This window comes from Neomonachus schauinslandi, chromosome 15, assembly GCF_002201575.2.
Source record: "Neomonachus schauinslandi chromosome 15, ASM220157v2, whole genome shotgun sequence".
NCBI lineage: Eukaryota > Metazoa > Chordata > Mammalia > Carnivora > Phocidae > Neomonachus > Neomonachus schauinslandi.
In genome coordinates this window covers 41,726,885-41,739,341 of record NC_058417.1, presented here as the reverse complement: position 1 = coordinate 41,739,341, position 12,457 = coordinate 41,726,885, and the positions used below count along the sequence as shown (strand labels likewise).

The 12,457-nt window shown below is 47.3% G+C and overlaps 1 protein-coding gene across 2 annotated transcripts in view; it reads left to right on the top strand.

The window, feature by feature from the left end:
- The window catches only part of GPATCH8 (G-patch domain containing 8), a 117,898-nt gene extending 110,485 nt beyond the window's left edge, over positions 1 to 7,413 (top strand). For both annotated transcript variants that reach the window (XM_021681759.2, XM_021681760.2), the window contains one exon: positions 2,477 to 7,413. In XM_021681759.2, coding sequence (XP_021537434.1) covers positions 2,477 to 6,365 — 3,889 coding nt within the window. In that variant the 3' untranslated portion in view covers positions 6,366 to 7,413. The remainder of the gene's footprint in view (positions 1 to 2,476) is intronic.
- Positions 7,414 to 12,457: the final 5,044 nt, after the last annotated feature.

Below are 12,457 nucleotides of genomic sequence, written 5' to 3'. Positions count from 1 at the left end.
CTCAGCGGGAAGCCGGCTTCTCCCTCTCCCGCTCCCCCTGCTTGTGTTCCCTCTCTCGCTGTGTCTCTCTCTGTCAAATAAATAAGTAAAATCTTAAAAAAAAAAAAAAAGTGCCTTATAAAAGAGTGCCATAGAAGATGCTCAGTAAATCAGTAAATTATATAAATATTATTGTTTCCATTCTCCAACCTGTGTTTTATAGAAAAGCACATATATTACAGTATTCTATTTTATAACTAAACAGTACTGGGGCAGAGACTCAAGTGTTGTAACTTCCTTTTAAGTACTATACAGTCCGTACTAATCACTGAAACCTAGGGAATTCTATCCATTTATTACTCTGCAGGTTCCTGCGTTCTTGAGTGTTCTTCCTTCATGATTCTTGATGATTATCAATTTGGGGGCTGGTATTTAGCCTTAGGTGGAATTTACCCCACCTAGGGCTGAATTTCTAATCAACTAGACTTTGGGGACCCAGTCTTTGAGCATCTGAGGATTGTGCCTCGATCAGAAAGACTTAGGCCCCCATGTTTGTTTTTAATGGCTGGCCAGGACCAAAGGAAGGAACTGGTTATAGTGGAAAGAGAAACTATGATTGTGGCTTTCAAAAGTTCACAGCCAAGTTGGGGCCACAGTTTCCAAGTTCCTGGACTTACTAAGTTCATTTTTGTTTCAGGATCCTTTTTTTTACTTATTTACTTCTCTAGCATTTTGGAGGAAGAAGGAAGGGAGAGAACACATAGTATGAGTTTTGAAACAGAATTAACCAGTGAGCTCTAATGTTGAGTTAAGCTGCTTGTAAACTGGTTCTGATTCCTTCTTTGGCAGCTTTTTGTATCATAACACATTCCTCTTGGGCATTTTGCAAGGGTACCTATTCTAAAAGTATATACCAGGTCACTTTCTAATTTGGGACATATTTTAATACATGTTTTTCTTCAGAGGTGACTTGTAGTTCTCAGTTTTATAAGTAAGCAGTTAAAAGATGACCAAGTAATCTCTTGGGAGAAGAGGTTTTGACCCATCATCAGGTATTTCATGGTCCCAGAATTAATGCATGACCCCATAGTAAGTGTTATTAAAGCACTGACATGGCAAAGACGAAGCAAAAGAACAAAATAAGATCTGTTTTTCTTCAATTTGAGGGTCTTTTTGCCGTGGGGTAGATTTTGTGACACAGTGTAAGTGTCTCTGGCTGTCTAAATCTTTTGGGTTCCTATCTTCCATTAGCAAGAGTCTAGATAGCAAGGGATAACCACATTATCCAAATATATTTAGTCTCTGAGTTTAGGACAGCTAGTAGCTAAGGATCAGATAAAAAGGCTTCATCCACACAGATATCTAATTCTCCTCACTTCTTGAATTTGGCTTGAAAAATACCTCAAGTGGATAGTCCACACACTGAAAAAATTTCAGACATGAAATGAGTTTAAAACACTGGCTTTGAGGCTCCTCCGTGCTCCTGTTTTCAGAGCTGGGAAAGCTTTTGATAGCATCATGATCATTATACAGAAGGCCCAGAAATTACCACAAAACCAAAGCAAACGCTTTGATGTGGTGCCCAAGAAATAGGCACAGACTCTTAGTTTCTGAAACAGACATACTAACCACAGAGTACCATGGAGTAGCATGGTGGAGGTTTCTGACTATGCTAAACTCAGAAAATAATCCACATTTTTTTTTAAAGACTATTTATTTGTTTGACAGAGAGAGTGAGAGAGGGAACACAAGCAGAGGGAGTGGGAGAGGGAGAAGCAGGCTCTCTGCTGAGCAGGGAGCCCGATGTGGGGCTCAGTCCCAGGACCCTAGGATCATGACCTGAGCCGAAGACAGACGCTTAACGACTGAGCCATCCAGGTGCCCCGAAAATATCCACATTTTAAAAAATAAAATTTGAAAATATGGAGGAAATTAGAGGGTTTTTTTTTTTTTTTAGCTGAGTGAAATACGACCTTTGTGAATAGATGTTCAACCATATGTTTGATGGCATTCTGATGGGTAGGATGTTTCAGTAAGAAAGAAGAACAGGGGTGCCTGGCTGGCTCAGGTGGAAGAGCACGCGACGCTTGATCCTCATGGTTGTGAGTTCAAGCCCTACGTTGGGTATAGAGATTACCTAAATAAATAAACTTAAAAAAAAAATACAGTATGGGGCACGTTTACTAGGTGGTGACAAAAGAGTATTTGAACTGTGTGATAATAGCTTCACTTTTTAAATTTTAGACGCTTAGGAAGAAATGGTAGTAACTGGCTGGTGCTGGGAATACGGCTAATTAGTAGATGAACAAAATGAGACTTTGCCTAAACTCACAGAGCAAGTTCTCTTTTTAGCACAGGGCTAGGAAACGACCACCACTTAGTGTCTTTGAGGCCACCTACAATGAATGATGGAACATGAGAGAGAAGTGTTCGACAAGAAGTATGAAATGTACCCCTAAACTTTTTTTGTTTTCCATTTTCCTAAACCATTGTGTAGTGCACCTGGAAGTGGTCCCATGTTCAGACCAACCACGGTGGCTGTAGATGAAGAAGGCGGAGATGATGATAAGGATGAAGCAGCTGCAAGCGGTGGCACAAGCACTGCTGCCTCCTGCGGCCCGGGGTCTGAGTTCCCCACAGATAAAGGAGGCCCTTTCAGTGCAGTACAGATGACTAGTACCCCTGGACTGGCACAGGCCCCTGGCTTAGCCTCCCAAGGCATCAGCTTTGGCATTAAGAATAATCTAGGGACTCCACTGCAAAAATTGGGAGTGTCATTTTCCTTTGCGAAGAAGGCTCCTGTCAAACTCGAATCAATAGCATCAGTTTTCAAGGACCATGCAGAGGAAGGGACCTCTGAAGATGGAACGAAAGCTGATGAGAAGGGTTCTGACCAAGGACTGCAGAAGATGGGAGACTCTGACAGTAACAGTAATCTTGATGGTAAAAAAGAAGATGAAGACCCTCAGGATGGAGGGTCCCTTGCCTCAACATTATCCAAGTTAAAAAGAATGAAGCGAGAAGAAGGAGCTGGAGCTGCAGAACCAGAGTATTACCACTACATTCCCCCAGCACACTGCAAAGTAAAACCAAATTTCCCCTTCCTACTCTTTATGAGAGCCAGTGAACAAATGGAAGGTGATACTAGTGTACACCCAAAGAACGCCCTAGAGAGCAAAAAAAGCAGTTCTCCCAAGCCTAAAGGCTGTATCAAGGTGGCAGCAAGCCAAGGAGCAGAGAAGACCATTGATGAAGTCTGCGAGCAACAGACGGAAACCAGTGTCACAGAGCCCTCAGAGCCTGGAAGCAAGGCTGAGACAAAGAAGGCCTCAGGAGGGGATGTGAGTGAGCAGAATGTAGAGAGTCCAGGTCAGAAGGTTACAGAGAACCAAATGTGTGAGTCTAACCCTTCTAAAGAAACCTCTCAGATCACCCCAGCAGGGAAAGAAAGCCAGGAGGGACCCAAACATCCTACTGGTCCCTTCTTTCCGGTTTTGAGCAAAGATGAAAGCACTGCCCTCCAGTGGCCATCAGAACTCTTAATTTTTACCAAGGCAGAACCCTCCATTTCATACAGTTGTAACCCTTTATACTTTGACTTCAAACTTTCAAGGAACAAAGATGCCAGAGCTAAAGGGACGGAAAAACCAAAGGATACAGGAGGCTCCTCAAAGGACCATCTCCAAGGCCTTGATGCTGGTGAGCCAAATAAAAGCAAGGAGGGGGGAGAGAATGTAGAACATTCCTCAGGAGGCAGAATGGACGCACCTGCTTCAGGGTCGGCCTGTAGCAGTCTGAACAAGCCGGAACCTGGGGGCAGCCACGGGTCAGAGACAGAGGACACAGGGAGGAGCCTTCCCAGCAAGAAAGAACGATCTGGGAAGTCCCACCGACACAAAAAGAAAAAGAAGCACAAAAAATCAAGCAAACACAAAAGGAAACACAAGGCTGATCCAGAGGAGAAAAGCTCTAAGACGGAGTCTGGGGAGAAGTCTAAGAAGCGCAAGAAACGAAAACGAAAGAAGAATAAGTCATCAGCTCCAGCAGATTCTGAACGGGGACCCAAACCAGAACCCCCTGGGAGTGGTAGCCCTGCACCACCCAGACGGCGGCGGCGAGCTCAAGATGCTTCCCAGCGGAGGCCCCTCCCGGCTGAAGAAGGGGGCAGTGGCAAGAAGGATGAAGGAGGGGGCGGGGGCGACTCCCAGGATCATGGTGGCAGGAAACACAGAGGTGAGCCTCTAACTTCATCCTGCCAGCGAAGAGCTAGCGCCAAACGGAGCAGCCGGGCCAGCCATCGGAGTCGCCCCAGCAGCGGAGAGGAGGACAGTGATGATGCTTCGTCGCACCGGCTGCACCAGAAGTCTCCGTCCCAGTACAGCGAGGAGGAGGAAGAGGAGGAAGACTCGGGCAGCGAGCATTCCCGGAGCCGCTCCCGCTCAGGCCGGCGCCATTCCTCACACCGTTCCTCCCGGCGCTCTTACTCAAGTAGCTCGGACGCTTCTTCAGACCGGAGCTGCTACAGCCGACAGCGCAGCTACTCCGATGACAGCTACAGTGACTACAGTGACCGGTCTCGCAGGCACTCCAAGCGCTCCCATGACTCTGACGACTCCGACTACGCCGGCTCCAAGCACCGGTCCAAACGGCACAAATACTCGTCTTCGGACGACGACTACAGCCTCAGCTGCAGCCCGTCCCGAAGCCGCTCGCGGAGTCACAGCAGGGGGCGCTCGCGGTCGCGGGGCCGCAGCCGCAGCAGCAGTTGCAGCCGCAGCCGGAGCCAGCGCAGAAGCCGCAGCACCACGGCCCACAGCTGGCAGCGGAGCCGAAGCTACAGCCGAGACCGCAGCCGCAGCACCAGGAGCCCTTCCCAGAGATCAGGTTCCAGGAAGGGCTCATGGGGTCACGAGAGCCCCGAGGAGAGGCGTTCCGGCCGTCGAGACTTCATCCGCTCGAAAATCTACCGCTCCCAGTCTCCCCACTATTTCCGAGCAGGCCGGGGAGAAGGTCCTGGCAAGAAGGAGGACGGCAGAGGAGACGATGGTAAAGGGACGGGCCCACCCTCCCAGAACAGCAGTGTTGGCGCAGGACGGGGGTCAGAAGGTGACTGCAGCCCGGAAGACAAGAACTCCGTCACTGCCAAGCTGCTACTGGAGAAGATCCAGTCAAGGAAAGTGGAGAGGAAAGCCAGTGTGAGTGAGGAGGTGCTGGCCACCCCTAATAAAGCCGGGCTCAAGCTCAAGGACCCCCCACAAGGTTACTTTGGGCCCAAGCTCCCCCCATCTCTTGGCAATAAGCCTGTCCTTCCACTGATAGGGAAGCTCCCAGCTACCCGAAAGCCCAACACCAAGAAATGTGAAGAGTCTGGCTTAGAAAGGGGGGAAGAGCAAGAACAGTCAGAGACAGAAGAAGGGCCTCCGGGGAGTAGTGATGCCCCATTTGGACATCAGTTCCCTTCCGAGGAAACAGCTGGCCCCTTATCAGACCCACCCCCAGAAGAGCCAAAGTCTGAAGAAGCTACTGCTGATCACCCTGTGGCTCCACTAGGCACCCCAGTGCACTCTGACTGCTATCCTGGGGACCCCGCCGTCTCCCATAACTACCTCCCTGACCCCAGCGACGGGGACACCCTAGAGTCCTTGGATAGTGGCAGTCAGCCAGGCCCTGTGGAACCCAGCTTGCTGCCTATAGCGCCAGACCTTGAGCACTTCCCCAGCTACGCACCTCCCAGTGGGGATCCTAGCATTGAGTCGGCTGATGGGGCTGAGGATGCTTCCCTGGCCCCCCTGGAGAGCCAGCCCATCACCTTCACCCCCGAGGAGATGGAGAAGTACAGCAAGCTCCAGCAGGCCGCACAGCAACACATCCAGCAGCAGCTTCTGGCCAAGCAAGTAAAGGCCTTTCCAGCCTCGGCCACCCTGGCCCCAGCCGCTCCAGCCCTGCAGCCCATCCACATTCAGCAGCCAGCCACGGCCTCTGCCACCTCGATCACAACTGTTCAGCACGCCATCCTGCAACATCATGCGGCAGCAGCTGCCGCTGCCATTGGAATTCACCCCCATCCTCATCCCCAGCCACTCGCCCAAGTACATCATATTCCCCAGCCCCACCTAACCCCCATTTCCTTGTCCCACCTCACTCATTCAATCATCCCTGGCCACCCTGCCACCTTTCTCGCTAGCCATCCCATCCATATCATTCCTGCTTCAGCCATTCATCCTGGGCCCTTCACCTTCCATCCTGTCCCACATGCTGCCCTCTACCCTACCCTGCTTGCTCCACGGCCTGCTGCAGCAGCTGCCACTGCCCTCCACCTCCACCCACTACTTCACCCCATCTTCTCAGGTCAGGACCTGCAGCACCCGCCTAGCCATGGCACATGATTTGGGGGATGGGAGCCCAAGAAGGGCCAGGGAAGGTGACCTGTATATCTTCCCTCAGGGTTGAGCCATTAATACCAGCAAGTACAAGCTGGGATGGGCAGTGTCTGAGAGCCAAAGAATCAAGTTTTGGCTTGCAGGGGTGGTTTTAGATTTGAGGTTTGCTTTGGGTTTTACTATCAGGGATTTTTTTTCCCCCTTCCCCCTTTCTGTTTGTCCCTTCCTCTCCTGTGTTTCCAAGCTAGGGAACACCAGTAAGTGCTCCTCACCCCTCTGCAGCAACATCTCCAAACTCTCGAGTTTGGATACTCTTCTCCTCCCTCTCTCTACTTTTTATCCTCTGCTCTTCCCTTCTGTAAATTGTAAAACATTTTCTTCCTCTCTGGCCAGCGGTTTGTCTATCTGGTCCTGCCCTCTCAGTGTCTTTGACCATCCCTTGGTGACCTTCTTGCTATCCCGGGTGAGGTGGAAAGGGAGTCTGACCTGGATCCAGATGCTACTCAGGCTGTATTCAATCCACTTCCCACACAGAGCCACACACTTGGCCCTGTTGTCCTCATGTCCCTCATCCCAGAAGAGATATCTGCATATCCCAGAAAAGAAGATCCTATCATGAATAGAAGCTATGCGGAACATAAAGTCGCCCGTGTGCTTCCCCGGAGAGGAGCTCATGTGTCTGAAGGGTGTATTTTCTTCTGTCATGTTGATGTTTCCTTCTTAATTTATAGGATTTTTTTTAAATGTAAAAAATTGCACTGAACTCTATAAACGTAAATGCTGCTTTTTGTAGCTCATATAAAAAAAGGTTCCATATTTGTAGTATACTGCAATAATATTTTTTACATCCAGCTCTTTAAGTGATCCTTGTTCTGGTGGCTTTGTGTAAATATGTTTGCCCTAGTTGAATTAAGAAACTTTAAAGGTTATGAAATGAAAACAAAAAATAAAGTATCTGTTTTCTGCTAGATGCAAAAATGACTAAGCATGTATATTTTATCAAGCTCATGTATTTTTTGAAGTTATGAACTATAAAAATGTTAAAACAAAAAAAAGGAACATTGTTTAACATTTTTTGCTGGGACAAAATGTTTAGTTCATTTGCAGTAAGTGGTGCCCCCAGCACTGGGATTTTTGAACTAATGGGCAGCAGTCAGCTGGGGGTGTCAGAGGGATCCTCAGTTACGACATTTCCCATCATCTGTTATACAGAGAAACAGGAGGGCCTGCAGAGGAGGAAGGGGAGATTCGAGAGCTTTATTCTCTGGAAGCAGTGAGATTCAGAGTGATTTTCCGGGGGGTTTCCTGGGTGCCTTGTTCCAGGCAGTCCATTTGCCTTCCTAGTACTTAGCCCCCTCTGACAATTTTTTTTTTTTTTTTAATGTGCCTTTTGGGATGGCTAGAAACTGAAGTAGAAGTAGTCTTGAGGATGATAGAGTTGGGACAGTGTCTTCCTTCTCATGTGGGGAGGTGAGCACACTTACAGATACTGCAGATTCTTTTGCGTCACAGTTTCCATGCCTTCTGCCCAGCTTAGTTTAAGCAGTGAAGACTTTTTTTTTTTTCCCTTTTCTCCCATGACACCTACCAGAGGAAGTACCACCTCAGTTCCTCTTCCTCCTCTTGCCTTTCACCTGGGCTCTCAGACCGAATTAACATACTGACCCATTTATATTGCAGGTCTCATCTTTGGTGTAGTTAGCATTTCCCTACCTATTCCTGTGGCTAGAATTGTTTGGGTGGTCACTGGACAGGAAGAAGCAAACCCTACTTACTTGGGCCAAGGCTCTATGTTCTGCCTTTCTTCTTAGATTCCCAAAAGAAAAGGGGGTTTGAGTTTATGAGAAGCAAGTGCTGGGCTAACAAGGCTCTTGACTGAGCCTCCTGCCTGTTCAGTGCTCCTCATCCGATTCAGAAGCATCACTTGATAGCTAGCACTGGAAAAATAAAATCATCTGTTTGAAGTGAAGGGACTCATTTTTCTTTGCTTTCAGCCCATGTAAATATTTAAATAATACAGTATTAACATTTTTGTGCTGCTTCCCATTAGCTTGTAGATTGAGCCATACTCTGGCTGCCTCTCTACCTTCCTGGGAGCAGTTTTCTTTAACTTTCAGAATAGTGATTTTAAAACTTAAAAAAAAAAAAAAAGGAAAAACAAAATAACCTATCCTTACTTACAAGCATTACAGATTGTATTTAACTTTATCACATATGATAGAGATATATATGCTGTAAAATTAGGGAAAGGAACTTTCTAATAAACCAATGATTTGTGGAAACTTGGCAGTCTGTTGTGATTGTTGCCCCATCCGTTCAAGCTGGGAAGGGATGGAGTTACGGGCTATAAATAACATTTTGTGAAGTGATCAGGGGATAGATTCTTATGCACGAGTTGCTTATGATGTTTGGAATTGAGCTTCTCAAGACAGGCTGCCCAAGTAGAGGGGGGAAATTGTGCTGTAGAAGGAAATAATCGTGGTTAATTTTCTTTCGATCTTAGGTAGATGTCTTGGAATGTGCACCTCCTTTCCACTCTCCCACAAGAATTTTCTTCTGTGTCTACTTTTTTCCTCAGTTTAGATATATATATAATCTGTGTGAAAGAATGTATGGCACGTAGGTGCTCACTAAATGGGTTTGGAATTTCTGGCTTTGACTTTTAGGATTTGGGATGAACTTCAGGGTGATGGGATTACAAGTCATCTGCCTGGCCTTTGCCTTCCAGATGGAGTTTTGTATACCCGACCAGTCTTCAGTTATTCTCCTTAACCTTTTAATACTACACTGCAGTGTGTGAGAGCTACCTGGTAAAAGGAAATGTGCTCTAATTGTTAGAGCAGATAAAAGCCTCTATCTACTCTTCTGTTTCAAAAAAAAAAAATCACAAAAAGCAGAGAAAGTTTAGCATCAAAAGCTAACCATAGATTTACAGTGATAAGGTTTCCTCTCTCCCTCAGCCTTTCAGGAAGGAGTAGTACAATGTCTCTTTCTTTCCTGTTCTCTCATACAGCTCCCCTTGACGAAAGAGAAGCTGTTCAGTTTGAACCTTGGGTTGGATGCTGAGATCTGCCTATTTTCCTAAAATAGCAAAATCCCTGCCCAGAAAGAAGGCATGTTAGGAAATGAAAGTGACTTTCTGAGCAGGCAGGGTGCAGTGAAAGAGGCAGACTGGCCTATAGAGAGTGCTGTTAGGGGGGCATGTGCAGGTGTTTTGATTCCAGTAAGGGTTCTTTCAACTACCTGCTTCAGCCACCTGTGCTGGCAACATGGACATGCTCCCTCTCCTACACCCTTGATGACTAAATCGGGCCTTGTCAACCATTTCCATTATTTGCCAGAAATACCTTCACCTCCCCTTTATCAGCTCATGTCTGAATTATTGTAGCATTTTCCTGGCTGGGCTCACCAGGATCTAATTCCCTATCCCATGTAAGCTTACTGGCTTTTCAGAATCTGGGTGTGATTCATTTTATATTTACTCCTTCTCAGTAAAACTGTAAGCTCAGAGAGGACGAGAACTGATTCTTACATTTCCTTTTTTTTTTTAAGTCCTTTAGAGTGTTTTACATAGAGTTGAACACATAGTAAACATTTTGACTATATTTAAATATGAACAAAAAAAATACTAAAAAAAAAAATACTAACAGGACTAAACAAGGATTTAGCAAGGAAGCATCAAAGATGATAAAGGATTTTTATATATCCTCCACCTAGCTCAGTGCCACATAGAAATTCAATAATTATTTTTTTTAATTCTTTTTTTTTTTAAGATTTTATTTATTTGACAAGGAGGGAGAGAGAAAGTACAAGCAGGGGGAGTGGCAGAGGGAGAGGGAGAAGCAGGCTTCCTGCTGAGCAGGGAGCCCAACTCTCAGGGCTTGATCCCAGGACCCTGGGATCATGACCTGAGCTGAAGGCAGACGCTTAACCGACTGAGCCACCCAGGTGCTCCAGAAATTCAATGATTAGCGACTTAATGAAGCTTTAACAAAACTTTGGATTCACTGAGGAATTCTAGGACTCAAGGTTGATGGGATGGGAAAGTGGGACCAATGTATCAACACTCCTCTTTCTATTCTCTCAGAAGGGAGATCAACCCAGCTCTGGCTCCAAAGGAACACCCGTGAGAAACCGAACTCTCGAATACCAAACTTCTCTCGCTTCCCAAATCTGATCCTTCTAATTCCAATTTTAGCTGATGGTACCACTGTCCTACCAGACAGCCAGGCAACAAAGCTTTGAATTACTTTGACACCTCCCTACCACATCCAGTTATTAATCTAGTAAGGGATAGGATTTTGAGCTGTGTGCTGAGATGGTGAATTAGGGGAACGGAGGAGCTGAACGGACTCTGGGATGGCACAGGATAGCTGGGCAGGAGGTGCCTGGGTAGCCCAGTCGGTTAGGTGGCCACCTTCGGCTCAGGTCATGATCCCGGGGTCCTGGGATCGAGCCCCGTGTTGGGCTCCCTGCTCAACGGAAGCCTGCTTCTCCCTTTGCCTCTGCTGGCTCTTGCTCTCTCAAAATCTTAAAAAAAAAAAAAAAAAGGGGGCGCCTGGGTGGCTCAGTCGTTAAGCCTCTGCCTTCCACTCAGGTCATGATCCCAGGGTCCTGGGATCGAGCCCCACATCGGGCTCCCTGCTGAACAGAAGCCTGTTTCTCCCTCTCCCACTCCCCCTGCTTGTGTTCCCTCTGTCAAATAAATAAATTTTTAAAATCTTAAAAAAAAAAAAAGGATAGCTGGGCAGGATAAGATGGTGGTTAAGTTTGGTTAGAAAATATAGAGTAAGGGGCGCCTGGGTGGCTCAGTTGGTTAAGCGACTGCCTTCGGCTCAGGTCATGATCCTGGAGTCCCAGGATCGAGTCCCGCATCGGGCTCCCTGCTCAGCAGGGAGTCTGCTTCTCCCTCTGCCCCTCCCCCCTCTCATGTGCTCTCTCTCATTCTCTCTCTCTGAAATAAATAAATAAAATCTTAAAAAAAAAAAAAAAAGAAAGAAAATATAGAGTAAAAGGAGGATGTGGCAGTCTTCCTTTACCCTGAGCAGATCTCTTGAATTTCCTTCCTGAGAACCTGCTTTTTTGGGGAAGACCTGCAGTGCCAGTAAGACTTGGCATTCCTCTTCTTGTCATCCAGAGAAAATTACCTTGCCTTTCTGCTCAAAACTATTCTCATTCCACTGTGACTCCATGTTTGCATCTTCCATCCTCAGTGCATGCTCCCATTCAGTCCGTCTGTCAGCAATGCCTACTAGGTGTTGGGCTTTTGGCTAGGCCCTGGGGCCACAGAAAGGAGACTTGCTCTCAAGGGAGTCATGGACACAATCATGTCCATGAATGGACCATGACTAAACAGTGTGATCACTGTTTCCACATGTGTCAACTCCACATGTGCCCACATGTGTCAACTCCAGAGTGCCAGCCTGAGGAATCGAGGGAGGCTTCCCCTAGGCAATGACCCCACTAGAATCAAGTCTTGATTGGACAAGAGCTCTGTCACCCAAGAAAGAGTGAGGGTCTGCCTTCAACTGAACTCCTGGTATATAGTCCCAGAGCCTGTGAACCAGAATACCCTGGACTCCACTGTATCCCCACTTCCTTTCCCCTTCACCACCCCTTCACCAGCACCAGCTGCATTGCTGTGACCACACTAAGACTTGGCCTGAGATGGAGGGAGAGTAAAGCAGCTTGCTACACCAATATGGCTGACCAAGACCCTGGAAGGAGGAAGTGGGTAAGTGCCTTATCCAAAAGGATATAGCAGCCTCAAGTCTTATCAGGGGACAGCAGCTTCCTTCCTCCTTCCTCCACCTCTGACCAAGTCACAGTGGGCCACAGCAATGCAGGCAGCTGTGAGGTGGGGACGAAGAGCTGTAAAACGGCTAGAGTGGAGGTGTACGGACCAGTTCATGGTTATGCTACCCCAAGCAGAAAGGAATGGTGACTTAGACTGGCATGGTGGGAGTGGAAGTGTGAAGATTCAGGAGACATAGTTGAGAGGCAGAACCAACAGGACTTGGTGATAAACTACTCTCAGGGAAAAGGAGGAGTCATGGCTTTCAGTCATTAGCATCCACCCCCGGGGTGGCCTCACCCCC